Source organism: Hoplias malabaricus, chromosome 3 (assembly GCF_029633855.1).
Source record: "Hoplias malabaricus isolate fHopMal1 chromosome 3, fHopMal1.hap1, whole genome shotgun sequence".
Taxonomy (NCBI): Eukaryota; Metazoa; Chordata; class Actinopteri; order Characiformes; family Erythrinidae; genus Hoplias; species Hoplias malabaricus.
This window is the reverse complement of record NC_089802.1, coordinates 8,443,297-8,459,553: the sequence shown is the minus strand read 5'-3', so window position 1 is coordinate 8,459,553 and position 16,257 is coordinate 8,443,297. Positions and strand designations below refer to the sequence as shown.

General features: G+C 39.2%; 3 protein-coding genes across 3 annotated transcripts; 1 reads left to right on the top strand and 2 right to left on the bottom strand.

The window, feature by feature from the left end:
- Positions 1–76: 76 nt before the first annotated feature.
- On the top strand, positions 77–6,089 carry nat9 (N-acetyltransferase 9 (GCN5-related, putative)). Its single transcript, XM_066665464.1, has 8 exons — positions 77–312; positions 390–476; positions 1,050–1,159; positions 1,894–2,034; positions 2,120–2,179; positions 2,279–2,373; positions 2,457–2,632; positions 4,874–6,089. Exons 2-7 carry the CDS (start codon positions 400–402, stop codon positions 2,628–2,630), a joined length of 657 nt encoding a protein of 218 aa, XP_066521561.1. The 5' UTR covers positions 77–312; positions 390–399; the 3' UTR covers positions 2,631–2,632; positions 4,874–6,089.
- Positions 3,929–9,179, bottom strand: lrrc59 (leucine rich repeat containing 59). The gene is made up of 8 exons (XM_066665463.1): positions 9,024–9,179; positions 8,697–8,796; positions 7,951–8,010; positions 7,619–7,777; positions 7,401–7,505; positions 7,077–7,149; positions 6,737–6,928; positions 3,929–4,975 (listed from the first exon to the last, which is right to left on the bottom strand). The coding sequence occupies exons 2-8, from the start codon at positions 8,793–8,795 to the stop codon at positions 4,719–4,721; spliced, it is 945 nt and encodes a 314-aa protein (XP_066521560.1). The 5' UTR covers position 8,796; positions 9,024–9,179; the 3' UTR covers positions 3,929–4,718.
- Positions 9,180–10,577: 1,398 nt separating this feature from the next.
- LOC136690922 (5-hydroxytryptamine receptor 3A-like) lies at positions 10,578–15,854 on the bottom strand. The gene is made up of 8 exons (XM_066663022.1): positions 15,768–15,854; positions 15,174–15,337; positions 14,073–14,182; positions 12,565–12,738; positions 11,960–12,119; positions 11,653–11,863; positions 11,307–11,495; positions 10,578–10,873 (listed from the first exon to the last, which is right to left on the bottom strand). The coding sequence occupies exons 1-8, from the start codon at positions 15,811–15,813 to the stop codon at positions 10,578–10,580; spliced, it is 1,350 nt and encodes a 449-aa protein (XP_066519119.1). The 5' UTR covers positions 15,814–15,854.
- Between the last annotated feature and the right edge of the window lie 403 nt (positions 15,855–16,257).

Sequence of the window (16,257 nt, the reverse complement as noted above, 5' to 3'; positions counted from 1 at the left end):
GCAACCTTCAGTGACCAGTGAGTGGCCAGTGAGTAAGCTTCAGTGCTCAGAGAGTGAGCTCAAGCGCCCCCTGGTGCTCACTGCGGGTAAGACAGACTGCGGCTCTTTCATGCGCACACAGATGACGTAGTCGGGCCGGTGTGTAGTGAACAGTGAGGCGGTTTGTGTTTGTTAAAAAAATAACGGGTTCTTTTTGATTTCGTGTTCTTTTAACGTGATACTAACCCTTTAACGGTGTGGTATGGCGAGAGGAGAATGTGAGTGATAAATACAAGGCGCGCTATCGGTTTGTTTACTGGCTGTGGGCAGCAGGTAAGAACACTGTGTCCTCTTTAGAACACCAACCGTTTATGATTATGTTTTCTGACGAGGAGGGTTTTATTGTCCAGGTTCTGAGCAATGAGATTAAACGAGGACACTTTACTGGAGGGGAAGAGCGTGGTTCTGGTTCCCTACGACTCTCAACATGTACCTAGGTATCATTATCATCATCATCATCATCATTCTCTCTCTCACTCACTGTCTTTAGAGGGCACCTTCACTGACAATAATAATGCCAGATAATAGTGACTAATTAATACTATCTAATGACTAATACTATCAAAATATGATGTTAATAGGAATGTTTTTTTTAAAGATTTCTTTGATGATAAGATTTCACTGTGGACTCAAGCCTTGTCCAAATCCTCACACAAAGTCTTGTATTTGAAAACTCTAGTTAAAATGCTATATCTGTTTTTAATGACATTTTGGAACTATTACAAAAGGGGCATGAGCTGAGAGTGCCCAGTTCCCCAGTTTTTTATTTACACTATCTGTCTTTTTCTCCTCCTAAAATATATCAACATAATCATACACTTCTAGGTCGGGTTGAGGCTTGGGGCAATAATTTGGAAAAGGCTTCAGTCCTATGGAAAATAAGACAGCTAAAAAAAGTGTATCTCTTGTGTGATGTTACATTCTAGCTTTGGATTATATATTACATAATTAACCTACTTCTAAAGTAATTTATTCATATGGAGTTTTATTAAAATGGTACAAAATTTCAGATATCACCAGTGGATGGCTTCCACAGAGCTGCAGAAACTGACTGCATCTGAGCCTTTGACCCTGGAGGAGGAGTATGATATGCAAAAAAGCTGGAGAGAAGATAATGATAGTAAGTCTTTCCTACATACACTACACATTTGGACACAGTGGTACTTTTATTTTGTACACTTACCACCTATCTGCTTCACCAGCCATTTTACCACATTTCATTTATATATTTACAGATCGTACATCGTCTCTTAACCAGTTGTTAGCATTCAATGGTCAAGGTTCTCACAGGACCACCACTGAGCAATTATTAGTGGGATTGGATCACCCTTAGCACAGTGATGACACTGACACGATTAGACTGGACGGGTACAAGGGAATAACACAACCGTGCTGCTAACACTTTTAAACTCTTTGAACGACCTAGTTCATTAAGTTGTGGAGGACGGTTGTGTGAATATTTTTGGATGGCATGCTAGTGTTAAAGGTGGTGCAGCAGGTAGTGTCGCAGTCACACAGCTCCAGGGAGTGAGGAGTTGGTGTGTTCTCCCTGTGTCCTCGTGGGTTTCCTCCGGGTGCTCCAGTTTCCTCCCACAGTCCAAAAACACACGTTGGTAGGTGGTTTGGTGACTCAAAAGTGTCCGTAGGTGTGAGTGTCTGTGTTGCCCTGTGAAGGACTGGCGCCCCCTTCCAGGTAGGCTCTGGACCCACCATGACCCTGAACTGGATAAGCGGTTACAGATAATGAATGAATGCTAGTGTTAGTCCAGGACTGTCACTGAACTTAATAGTTTTATTTTCATTAAAAATAGAGTTTTTTAACAAGACATTCACCATGAGCTTTCTGCTTTTTAGAATGCACATTTATAATACTGGATAAGCTGCGATGGGCAGATCCCAGCTTTGCAGAAGAGGAATGCATGGTGGGAGATGTCAACATCTTCTTGACTGACCCCAGTGACCCATCCCTGGCAGAACTTGAGATAATGATTGCAGGTGGTGATTGTAATGATTAATTGGGTGCATTGTGATGTCCAATCAAAGATTTGTTGTAGCTGAAACCACCCTCTTTTGCTCCTAGAGCCAAGCTACAGAGGCAAAGGGCTTGGAAAAGAAGTGACATGCATGATGATGTGTTACGGTAAGCTGAATGTCATCAGTTAAAAGCTACTTTCCTGTATAAATTTCTATGTATTATTACATATATATGTAGTATTAAACTCCCAATGGCAATCCACAGGAATCAATAAACTTGGAATCCGAAAATTTGAGGTCAAAATTGGTTTGGAAAACAAAATCAGCATAGCTATGTTCAAGAAGTTCCATTTCCATGAGGTATGAAATGCAGGTACACTAAAAGGTTTCTGTAATTATTAAAATATGTCATAATCACCAACATTTCTCTTTCTCCATGGCAGCTTTCCATCAGCGAGGTGTTTCACGAAGTCACTCTGGGTCTGACTGTGAATGAGGCATTTAAGAAGCACCTGCTGACCACCATGGACTTTATGATGGAGAGAGAGTATCAAAAACTGAGGGACTGTCGGAAAGATGGAACACCTTTGTTCCACATGCAAGCTCATCAGAGCTAAGGGTCAGGTTTTAGAGCATTTAAAACAAACTGATAATGGCCTCATACATGCAATTCCACCAGAGCCACTCAGAAAAAAAGTCTTTTTAATAAGTACAGATATAAAATTTTGGCACACACTGCATTTTTATTTTTTGACCATTATTTGTCCACTGTTATGATAATAGTTGCCTCCTTTTTTATATGTTTATAATGTAGAGGATCACCCCAGTATTGTTTTTTTTAGCACAAAATGAAAGTTTGCTAACTCCCCCGTGAAGTGATAGATCTCACCATTAAAAAGAATTTCATGTTTTTCTAAATCAAAGTAATTTAGACTGGTTTTTATGAAATGGTTAATGGCACAGAACTTTACCAACTATGATTTATCATCACCGATGATGAATGTGTTTTGTAATGCAAATAGTTTATTGACTGTCTAGTAGGATCAAAGCCTTTATGTACAGGGGTTGGACAATGAACCTGAAACACCTGGTTTTAGACCACAATAATTTATTAGTGTGGTGTAGGGCCTCCTTTTGCGGCCAATACAGCGTCAATTCCTCTTAGGAATGACATATACAAGTCCTGCACAGTGGTCAGAGGGATTTTAAGCCATTCTTCTTGCAGGATAGTGGACAGGTCTCTACGTGATGCTGGTGGAGGAAAACGTTTCCTGACTCGCTCCTCCAAAACACCCCAAAGTGGCTCAATAATATTTAGATCTGGTGACTGTGCAGGCCATGGGAGATGCTCAACTTCACTTTCATGTTCATCAAACCAATCTTTCACCAGTCTTGCTGTGTGTATTGGTGCATTGTCGTCCTGATACACGGCACCGCCTTCAGGACACAATGTTTGAACCATTGGATGCACATGGTCTTACTGGTGCAATGTGCAATTAATGAAGATTGGCCACCAGGCTGCTCCAATTTAGCCATGAAACCTCCCTCACTACAATGACAGGTGTTTCAGTTTCATTGTCTAACCCCTGTATGTACTGCTGATAATCTCATACATTAAGCAGCATTTTCATAATTTTTGTAATAGTTATCTTTTCAACCTCATCCCTGCAGATATAGATCTGTACAACTGTGTTTTGACAGCACTCTGAATTATTAATAGTAACTCCTCTTTATTGAATTTTAAAATGACAGATTTAAACATTTCCAATGCATTTTTTCCAAATATATTAAATAGGAATATGATTTTATTTGTTATATATATTTTATTAAAAATTTGGCTTTCCCTTTTTTTTTTATTTTTTTTTTAGATCAATTAAATTCTTGAGCACACGGTATTATGGAGGTAGAGAGATCAATGTACATCACATGGTGGTTTGCAACATGGTGACATTTATTCATGCTGTTAATCTCCCTGAATGAAAATACAGATTCTGAGAACAACATTAAAGATCCATTAAAATTTTTTTTTTTAAACAAATGTATACAAATACATCCATTTGGTTGACAGTATTATGGAAGACAAATTCCTGGATAATCACTTCCTGACACTGAAGTTGGGAATTTCAGCACAAATATCATATTGGACGCAACAAATTTCACTTGATATTTAGCAAGTTACATTTAATTTGGAGCAGGTTAAGCTGGTGTGTTGTGTTGTCCATAGTGTGAGAACAGTATGCTGCATGTACAATTAAATGCCCTCTGTTCAGTTTTGTTCATACCTTTCGTAATCTACAGGACTGTTTCTACACAACTTTAAATATATATATATATACACACATGCTTCAAATTAAGTGACTGGTTTTGTTTTTATGCACAGTATTGTTTAAGGCGCCAGAGGTCACGTTTCAAGGCAGCAAAGACAAATCTCGTTGTTCAGTAGCAATGCAGCCACTTAGACCTGAAGTCTGCTTTCCCTGTTCTGGTTTGGCCATTTGACTCAAACAAAAGAGCTGGACTCAACCTAGTGGCCCTTAAAGGCCAATCATGCCAAGATTTATAAAATAGACGCAGAAACAGGGAAACAATAATTCCGTAGGAATATTCACCTGAAGGGTCCTGCCTTGGCTCAATATTTCCCTTCCCAGATTAAACCCAGGGCAGGACAGAGAGAAGCAAGAGCCTCAGTTTAACCAAGCAGGATCTCAGGCTTGGAGATCAGAGATTTTCTGAATAACTTGCTGCACTAACTCCAGGTTTTGTGCCCAACTCAATGCTTCATACACATATAGATTAACTGGTGCACAAAATGGTTCCTTCTTTAAATCATTCACCTGACAGACTGTTATTACTCCTGCAGCTCCTATGATGAGCAGCAGCAGAAGCCTGAGGAACCAAACGAAGAGGCCAGAACATACGGATCCCTTGAGTGGAGGCACCCCTGCTGTGGCTTTCTTTTTATCTGCAACAAGAAGAAAAATGTGATTCGTCAAGGAGTATTGCTTCATATTACATTCAGCAACTGCATTTTTTCATTTATATATTAATACATTTATCACAAAAATGAACAGTATCATACCTAACATAACTAAAAAGAAAATGTCAACCATCAAAAATGCAACCATCAGTGTTTTTTGTAAATACGCCCATTCATCTCCTACGTCAGTGCCGCAACGATTTCTACACAGAAATTTTTAAAAACTATGATTTCTTTTTTCCTTTTTAAGTTCGCCATTCCCAGATATAAAGCTTGTGTACTATGCTATCAGCAGGATATTTTTAATCCCTGTGGAGTGCTTCTCATTGATTTATTTTGGCCATATACTCTTACATAGATGCTGCAGTGACTTCAGCCAGGGCCTTCCGCAGTGCTGCCATCTTGAGGCAGTCAGAATTTATTGAATACATTTACAGTTAAACTAAAATGAATCACAATACACATAATAATAATAATATTGTGTCTTCTGCATTTAACCCTTCTATGGCAGCGAACACACAACACACACTAGTGCACTAGGGGCTGTGAGAACACACCCAGAGCAGCGGGCAGCCATCCCCCGAAGCCAAGGCTACCCCCATTTGCATACAAGACACTCCTGACTGCCCCAGAATGGCAAATGGACAGATATTCATGATCTATTTGAGAACAACAAATGTGAAACCTCGGCATGTATGTCCATGTTATGTAATATTTGAATTAATAATGCATGCTAGGGTACAGAGAAAATGGAAACTGAAAACACAAGATCAAGTATCCTTTTAAAATGTTCATTCTGAGGGATGTAATGCCTACACACTACTAAATAATATGACTAGTATGATTAAAACATGGAATACTAGGTAAGATTTGGCATTTTTGGTCCTGGTCTCCCCCTACAATTGAAGAGCATACTTCACTTTTACAGAAATGTCCTGAAATCGAGGGAGAAGGAGTGGGAGTGGTTTCCTACCTTCCTCCAAAAGTTACATAGTGCAATATCTGCAGTGCTGAGTCCAGATTAGCACCCACAGAGGCTCTGTTCTCTCTAATACAGGTTCAGTATAGCAGAAGATGTATCAGTACCACTTTAGAATAAGACTACACTTTTAAAGGTTTATAAATGGTTATTAATTAAGTTGTAAATGCATTAAAATCATTAATAATTATTTATAATACATTAAAAAGGAAATGCAAAAATGACCTGCTGTTTGCCAAATAGTGAACCTGTTAAACCTCAAATCTCTTGATACTTACCTTACTTTCTCTTCTCCTTCAGTCGACATTAACTGTCAGCTTCAGCACATATTTGTTAGTAAGTTTAGCCAATTAACCTCGGATAGAAGCTCTTTTTAGACGCTGATGATAATATGTCGAACCATAACGTGAAATGTCTAAATTCACATTCAAAGGCTCTTTACCTCTTTAACACGTCACTATTAGACCAAAACAGAGGTCACCGTTTTCCATTTTGTCTCTGTGTTACAAAGGATTATTAATGACTTTTAAAGGTGCTTACCACCTAATTAATAACCATTTATTAAACAGATTTTTAAACCTTTTATAAACCTTAATATAACCCCAATAAGAGTAGTCTTATTTTAAAGTGGTATTGATATTTCATGAGCAGTCAAAACCATGAGGATAATTTGCGATTTGAAATTTCAGGGGCCAATGCAGACATAAACCTAAAGAACCAAGCAGGGTGGGAGTTGCAGGGAAGATGAGGAGCCATGTTTAACACACCTTGATTCTGACTGGCTTTCTTTTTCTTCTCCTCTTTCTTCTTCTTCTGTTGTTCTTGTGCAGCCTGAGCAGCTACCTGTGCCTGGTATTCCTTTCTTTTCTTTTCCTTCTCTTCAGCCTTTTTCTTTTTCATAGCTTCTCTTTCCCTGGCTTCCTTCTCCCTTTGTTTAGCCTCTTTCTTTTTTTCTTGTTCTAAAGGCAAAATAGGAAAGAAAGAGAAATGTAAAATGTGCAAAGGCTGTCCATTTTAAGTTATCATTCAACACAAAGTATCTTCCATTTCAAGAATCACAGTCATGTGATATTTTTGGGCACTGCTATTTTTAGAATCCACACCTACCTCTCTCCTTCAGCAACTGGCGTTCTCGTTCTTTATTTGCTTCTTCTTGCAGAAGTCTCATATGCTGGAGAACCTGAAACAGAATGGATATAGAAAATATTAGATTTTGTCGTGATGTACACAAGTCACTAAAGTACAAGCCAGTTCTGTGACAACAGTTTTCTTCTATTTTCCATTCAATCATATGTAAAGTAACAGTACTTTAATATGTGCATAAAAGCAGTTTGATGGTGAGTTTTTGTTTTACTCCCTTTACTACTTCAACAATCAACAAAATATGTCATTTTGTCAGTGGTGCCCACACTTTTACATGGAGTGACTTACCCTTGTTGCGCACTGCCTGCACTGTTTCTCATCCAGACAATCTCCTGCAGCCTTGGCTAGCGACAGTTCCAAAGGATTGTCTTTGAGATCCAGCCATTTGAGACTCTACAGAGAACCAAAATATCAGCGTAAACTCAGGGGAACAAGTCTCCTTGTGAGCAGGATCACGTGTTTCATAAACATAATACTGACTGAATGCAACACGTTCTGGAACTCACCCGAAGGTGCGAGAAGCTGACAGGCAGTGTGGTCAGCTTGTTGTTGTACAAATCTAGATGCTGCAGGGTGCTGAGTCTACCTATTTCCTCTGGAAGGCAGACTAGCTGATTCTTGCTTAGGTCTACTTTCACCAAGTGGGTCAAGGTGCAGAATTCAGGCTGGAGACATAGAAACGCAACTTTACAACCAAGTTAATTACTACACAATGTAATGAGGGAGCGGTCAAACACGTCTAAACATGTGAACCAAGAATAATCCTATGATGCACTGATCTACTTAACCAGTAATAATAAAAAAAGCTCAAGCAGTGATAAAAGTAACAGAATCTTACAGGAAGAATAGTGAGATTGTTACAGGACAGGTCCAAAACAGTGGCTTTAGGAAGTGCAGCCTGAAATGAGAAACACAGAAATACTTTATAGTGATTCCACAACTTTTTTCAACAATACATGCCATTAAAAGCCTAGGCCCAATTGTTAGAGAAGAGGGCTTAGGATTGAAAGGTTGTTTGTTCGATTTCCACTACTGGCAGGAAAACGGTCCTTCTCCCTGAATCCACGGTGGAGAGGCCCTTGGGCAAGGCAACGAACCCACAACTGACTCTAGTGCACTAGTGGGTGTGTTCACTGCCACAGATGGGTTGAATGCGGAATACACATTTCATTGTATAGAGTTGGGCACAAACGTTTGGCCAGTCATGGTCAAAATACATGTTTTGTTGACATTTTAAATGAAAATCAAAGCACACCCTCTACAGAGAACACACCCCTCCACATTTAATGCCTAATTACAATTTATTTGCTGGATTGAACATATTGTGGAATAATTAAATGTGGTCTGTACAAAGGTTATAGCATAATCATACCTTTTTCTTCCCCAATACATTGAACATAAGCACATTAATAGTAAACCATTTTCTATATAGAGGTGTTATGTAACTTTAGTTGGATAATAAAGTCACCTCAAACAATGTTATGTTGGGTAACATTCTAAAAAATTAACGAACTGCAATTGACAGCATGAATTAAAGGAATACTTAATTTTGAAATCCTATTTAAAATTTCTTTTCACACTTACGAGCTCTTTGATTGGTACATCTGTGAGGTTACTGAGACTCAGGTCCAACTCATTGCCCTCCACCTTGTCTCGAAGGTTTTCAACTTTGGCTTTACTCATTCTGTTAAAAAAAGACGAGACATTAGAGCTGAAAATAAAGCTTAGAAACACAGAACACTGCTGTGAATTCTCTATGGAGCTGAGGCTGGTGTAAACAGCACAGTAACAGTCTCTGAGGAGCAGGAAAGGAGCTGCAGCAGCGTTCTGACAGTTCTCTGAGGAGGAAAGTTAGAAGTGTTTGCTCTCTCCACTTCAGCTCCCTAAATACTAACCGTTAATAAAGCTCACCTCTCAGTGCTGAGGATACACACTGTTGTGGTGCTGAGTATAATCCAGGAGCAGCTCTTTGAATGAATGTATGTACGAGTGTGTGTGTCTACACACAGCTCAAATTATGAGAAAATCCACGTCATTCATTGAGCTGCTGCTGTAGTGGCCGCGGTAAGCACTGGTTTACTGAGAGTGTGGCGCCCCCTGTCGGCTGGAGGGAGAAACACAACACATCGATTTTTGCGCTTGCTTCCAGCATAGGACACATAGGCTACATTTTGTAAAAAGACCCTAAATCAGATATTATGTTATATCAGGTATATGTTATTAAAATTTCTATCTAGTGCTCATTCAATGTGCTCACCGGTTATACACCCCTCCAGAAATCAGTATCCTTTGTTTAAATGTCTGGCTCTGTTTTTATATGATAGAGAACATTGTGAGTTTTAATTAGGGTGAAAAAGAGGGGGTTGGGGGGATGAGCTCTCGCCCCTCGCTGCTGAACCTATGTGTGCTTTTAGGTCCTTTACACCTTTATTTGCTACACATGGGAAAACATGGGAACTTCTGTTTTAATTCATCCGAGAACTTACATTTCCGTTTCGACATAGCTGCTCGAGATGAAGGTAGGTACATGAGCTTTGCCTGACGTTAACAAGGACTACTGACGTGCAGACTGCCCAATTAAATGGTTAAAGAGAAGGTTATCGACCAATAACGGTAGCTCTACAGTCAGACCGTCCAATCAGAAGATTTTAGGCTACTTCACCACGCCCCCTTCTCACTCAAGCGAGCCAATCGGAGTAGGGGAGGGCGGGACTAGTTTGTGAACGAAACTTCTCGAAATTCTATGTAAGCTCTAGAAAAACAAAATCACGGACGTTTGTGAAATTCCGCCCGGACATTTTTTTAAGTCTAAAAAAGAGGACATGTCCGGGTAAAAGAGGACGTCTGGTCACACTAATCTGATTCATATCTGCTACTGAATTAATGTGAAGGTTTAGAGCTACATAATGCATTTAACCTTTTTTATATATATATATAACTAAGATGGTTTTTAAGGGATGACCGATGGGAAATTATAATATCATTTCATAAAACATAATTTCAGTCTTTGGACTTCATTGTGGGCACAAAAATAATTTCCCCGTAACATAATAAAATTTTGAGTTGAGTAAAAGTGTTATGTTTAGTATAAGGCTAGGGCTGGGATTAACGTAAAGCTTATGGACAAGCATAATTTCCTCTGAAACCATGTAGGAAACACTGTGTTTTGCATTAACAGGTAGGGACCTGTTCAAGAGTTTGTCAGTACAATGACCATTAGTGTAAATAAAATTTCTACAGAGTAATGCATAATGTATGCATAATTTAGTTAATTTATTTACATAAATAATACCAACTTTACTGATTTAACACACATTAAAATCTTGTACAGAGATTCAGAGCAAGAATGAATAAGAACATAGACACTTTAAGCATGAACAGTAATACAGCCCCAAAGATAATGATGTTGTAAATAGTTGTAGAGTACTGCAACCACAATTCTGCTGTGAGAAGCTTTAAAGACAACTACCTCCATTTCAGACTGATTATGATTAGAAACAAGAAGATAGAGCAGGAATAGAAAAGATAGAAAACTGCATTGATGCGTTTGGCCACTCTGCTCCAGTGCCCGCCCCTAGTCCCTGTTTCCACAGTAAGGGCAGGCAAACTTTGCCTGAGAGACTGTAACTGCTCCAGAATAAGATGCAGCAGATGCACATCAGCCTCCTGTTCTCCTACTCCATCCAGCTCCATCACACTCCCACTGGGGGAGTTCACTCCAGACGAGACACAGACATCGCTGCCAAGTCTCTCCCGCTCATCTGAAACCCAGGAGGATTTACAAATCGTTTGGGTACGCTACAGTTGTAACTTACACATGCTGTAAATTGTGTGAATTATAGAAATATAAAAGTATGTGAACTGTACATTTAAAAAATGTGAGAATTGTGTAAAGTGTGTGAGGGTGTGATTGAATATGTGAGTGGGTGTTGCCCTGTGAAGGACTGGCGCCCCCTCCAGGGTGTGTTCCTGCATTGCGCCCATTGATTCTGGGTAGGCTCCAGACCCATCGTGACCCTGAACTGGGATAAGCAGTTGGACACATTATGATATTCTTATATGAACAAGAGTAAACTTGCATTTGTGATGAAGTTTGATATTTCAATGTAATATTATTTTAATATTTAACTTAACATATATACCTAGCCTTTAATTGACAGGTCACATATTTATTCATGTAACAATAAAACCTACCCTTGTCAGAAATTCCACCATTCTGTGGGGTGAACAGCTCTTCAGGTTTCAAATTACAAAGGGAACTCTTCACTACACTTTCACTGACTCTCACTTCAGATGAGGGGTCCAGTTCAGTCAGATAGGCTACCAGAATAGTCTCCAGTAGACTCAACAGCATAAGCGTAAAGGTGAATGTGAGGTAGATCGCTGAAGGACAGATTAGGAAAGAGGAAGCATCCGTTACATATCAGATATAAATATAATAAATGAACTAGAATTAGGGAAATATTCCAGTAAGTCTGTAATTCATATGACTTATGTCTTTAACCTGTGTTTTATTTGATTTACAGAGAACTGTTCTTACCTATGAGAGGTGATCGGTCAGATGTAGATGGCAGGATATCTTTTAGGATCAGAAGCAGAACAGACATGGCTAGCAGCACGGTAACCTTGAAACTAAGCTTCTCTCCTTTAGAGTCAGGTATGAAGAACGAAGCCAGATCTAATATGAGGAAGAACAGCACAGGCAGCTGGAAATTGAGAACATGCAGCAGAGGCATCCTTCTGATTGAAATCTAAGAAAAAAAGAAGGACAGGACTTAGCTTTACTGCCAATTGTATATTAAACCTTGTTTAGATGTTAAATAGTAGGCTTTTAACAGAATGTGTACCGTATATTTAATCAAATCCCAAGTGGCACGCTCTGAATAATATACGCTGTCCATAGTGACGTTCATTCCCATCAGCTCCCACTCGCCTTGTGTGATCATAAACTCTCTGGATTGCTGTGTTGTTTTTGTGGAATTGGAGGCAGCAAAAAGCTTGAGTTCACTGTCTGTTAGAGAAAAGAAAAAATACATTTAAATTTCTAGATTTGTGTGTGTGTGTTTGTTTTAATGAATAACATACCACAACCATGTCAGTGCCACTGCAGCCCTGTGAATGATCCACCACCCAAATCATACCTGGTGGTCCTGTGAGGCACCCTGACCATTGAAGAACAAGCTGAACTAACAATATGAACTAAAATCTAATTGTAGGACTAAATGTAATCCTGTATGGACAGTGGAGCAGAGAGAATGGACAGTGGGTGAAGAAACAAAGAAGTGATTATTTATATAAAAACCTACTGAAACCCAGTGTCCATAGGGAGTTACTTAGAGCACTGTGAAACTTTTTATTCTTTTTCAGCTTCTTTTTTCACAGTAACTGAAAACTGAACCACCCTCAAACACTGTATTCACTCTCAAGAGTCTACAGGAGTAGATTAAAACACTCACTTGAATAAATTATGGAGCTGATAGTGATTTGGCAGCTCTGTGTATCAAAGGGAAACTTGTGCACATCCATTTTGCAAATGCAGACTGTTCTCACACCCTCCTCCATGGTCACTTCACCCTCATAAGTGACAGATAAATAAGGACTTGGTGGACCGTTCTCCTTTTCTGCCCTAAAGAAATTACAGGTGATATTCAATTTCAGTTTAGCAAAAGTATAACAGAAGATTATTAAGATTTTACAAATTCGTCATCACTTGAACATCACAGATAATAATTAATAAAATTATAGTTTTGATGATTTATCTGGGCGGCACGGTGGCGCAGCAGGTAGTGTCGCAGTCACACAGCTCCAGGGACCTGGAGGTTGTGGGTTTGATTCCTGCTCCGGGTGACTGTCTGTGAGGAGTTGGTGTGTTCTCCCTGTGTCTGCGTGGGTTTCCACTGGGTGCTCCGGTATCCTCCCACAGTCCAAAAACACGTTGGTAGGTGGATTGGTGACTCAAAAGTGACCGTAGGTGTGAGTGTGTTAGTGAATGTGAGAGTGTGTGCGTTGCCCTGTAAAGGACTAGCGCCCCCTCCAGGGTCTATTCCTGCCTTGCGCCCAATGATTCCAGGTAGGCTCTGGACTCACCGCGACCCTGAACTGGATAAGGGTTACAGATAATGAATGAATGAATGAATAGTGAAATAAAAAATTCATTATATTCATTACCTGATATAGATATTTCATAGCTTTTTTTTAAAAGAAAAATGATAACGTTTGTTTAAAAACATCTTTTTGTAGTATTACTGTGGATTTGACACATGTGGATTCTAATATAAAATGTATATTAATAGGTATAATAGTGTATGAAATGGCAGCATGGTGGTGCAGCAGGTAGTGTTGCTGTCACACAGCTCCTGGGTCCTGGGGTTTTGGGTTCGAGCACCACTCTGGGTGACTGTCTGTGAGGAGTTTGGTGTGTTCTCCCTGTGTCCACATGGGTTTCCTCTGAGTGCCCGGGTTTCTTCCCACAGTCCAAAAACACAAGTTGGTAGGTGAATCAGCAACTCAAAAGTGTTCATAGGTATTAGTGTGTGAGTGAATGTGTGAGTGTGTGTTGCTCTGCCCCTTCCAGGGTGTGTTCCTGCCTTGCGCTCAGTGATTCCAGGTAGGCTCTGGACCTGCCGCCACTCTGAACTGGAAAAGCGGTTACAGACAATGAATGAATACATTATGAAATAACCCAATAAAGTTTGAAGTAGGAGGCTAATACAGAATGAGCCACCACCCAGTAGTACTTGCTGTGTGGTGGTTCTGTCTGTGTCTTGAACATTGAAGTACATGGGTGAACAAAGTATGCAAAGCAACAAATAAACTACAGTCTGTAATTATAAAAATACAACATGCACCTGTTTAGTGGAGCTGGGAGAATGGAAAAGAAGTGCAGAATGTAATTTTAATGATATAAGTAATCAGTGTACCTTTAAGAATTTGACGAGTAATGTACCACTCAACACTTACAACTCAAAGATAGACAGATCAGGTTTCCACAGCATCTCCCTGGGCAGAGACACTTTAGAGATCCCACAAAAATCCTCAGGATTCCAAGAGATCAGCTCATTACTCCAAGTCTAAAAAAGCAGATATTCCAGTCTTTAAATGGAAGGAAAAGTTAGTTTAATTACATTCATAATTTTAGGGTTACTAAAAGGGTAACTTTGTCCGTGAGGAGTTTAGTGTGTTCTCCCTGTGTCTGCGTGGGTTTCCTCCGGGTGCTCCGGTTTCTTCCCACAGTCCAAAAACACAAGTTGGTAGGTGGATTGGCGACTCAAAAGTGTCCGTAGATGTGAGTGTGTGAGTGAATGTGTGAGTGTGTGTGTTGCCCTGTGAAGGACTGGCGCCCCCTCCAGGGTGTATTCCTGCCTTGCGCCCAATGATTCCAGGTAGGCTCTGGACCCACCACGACCCTGAACTGGATAAGCGTTTACAGATAATGAATGAATGAATGAATAAAAGGGTAACTGTAGCCATTTTCACTAAATAGAAGTCTGTTCAATACATGCAAGTCTGTTTATGTGCATCCCTTATAAACAAAGTATTATGAGTTATTAAAATATATTCAGAAGGGCAATGACAAAAATAGATGTTGAAACACATATTGGTGGCATTAAATGACATTAAATTACTATAAATATAAAGGCACTACAAATGGCACTTACCACTGACATCCACAGGGAGGAAACAAAGATTTGTGACTTTTCAATCTATAAAGAGAGATGTAGGGAAGAGTTTATAGCAGCCTTTATTAACCACATTTAATAAACACTCAATTAAAAGTATAACTTTTGGTGTAAAGCCTCAGAGATTTACGCTAACAGGAAACATACTTAAAAATGGATATAAATGACCAATCTGTATCCAAAAGATTAAATGCCAGGCAAATGTTCTATAAAAAATAGAATGCAAATGATTTACTGGAATGTTTTACATATTCCTCACTGTGCTGCATCACCCCTTTGTTTTAACATAGCTGTAAGAGCTGTAATTTTGAAAATGAAATGGTGCTGCCCAACAGTCCAAGCTCTCCTGGCATATTTTTAAAAAAAGTTTGATAATCCTCACCACTGATAATATGGCACAGAGGAAGACGTCCAAGTAAACCTCTGTAGGGTGTGTCCAGTCAAGTACAGGACGAGATGCTGTAAATTTTTCGTTGTTTCTGGTCAGGTTAAGGTAGTCCAGAACATTCTGCGGACTGCAAATTCTTTTTGGAGAAGCTATTGGAGCTAGAATGAAGCCATATCAAAGACCATTACAAACTGCACTTTCACAGTGAATCTGTATTACTACTGTAATAAAAGGTTACTTTTGTGCAAGAAATGCATGACATAGATATAAACAGTGAATAAACCATTACCTGTTATAAACCACTGTAATAATAATAATAATAATAATAATAATAATGAACTGCCAAATTACATTTTACATTACAGCCACTAATACAAACATAATGTAATATTAATGTATATTTCTTATAATAATCACATGGCAAAAGTATGTTGAACACAATAGGCCAGCTACTTTATGTAATGTAACGATTTATAACATTGATAACCTGATGTCTTTACAAGCCCTTGATAACACATTTTTAAGACCATACATGTGCTTCATCAGCTGGGTTAAAATACCTTTTAAAACAACCAAAGCTCTGCTCACCTGAAAGAAGAATAATACAGACACCATAGATGAACACAGGAGCCATGTCTTCTGGTAAGTGGAACAGACATACACTTCTGTTGAGCAGGGAGCTTACATCCGGAGCACTCACTCTCCTGAACCAGACGAGAAAGATAGTAATGAATGAAGGCAGATGGTTTAGAGAGACACTTTCGTAGCCTTGTGGTGGCTCCATGTGGCTTTGCCCTTGTCAAATGAAACCCATTGTTTCTCCCTTATGTAATATTAAGTTCAGTGTTATTAGGTTAGAACAGAAATACAAGGATTGGGTTCTTGGCCAGTGATTGGGTTTGTAGTCTTCATTTGATATATATGCGTCATTACCAGCAGTGTCCAGATCTTTAACCACAGTCACACAGCACCACAAATGTATTGGTCCAAATGTTGAACATAATATATGTTCAATGAGAGCAGAAGAAATCAAGGATTGGCCAAGTTTTTAATTAAGATTAACTTTGCCTTTAATCAA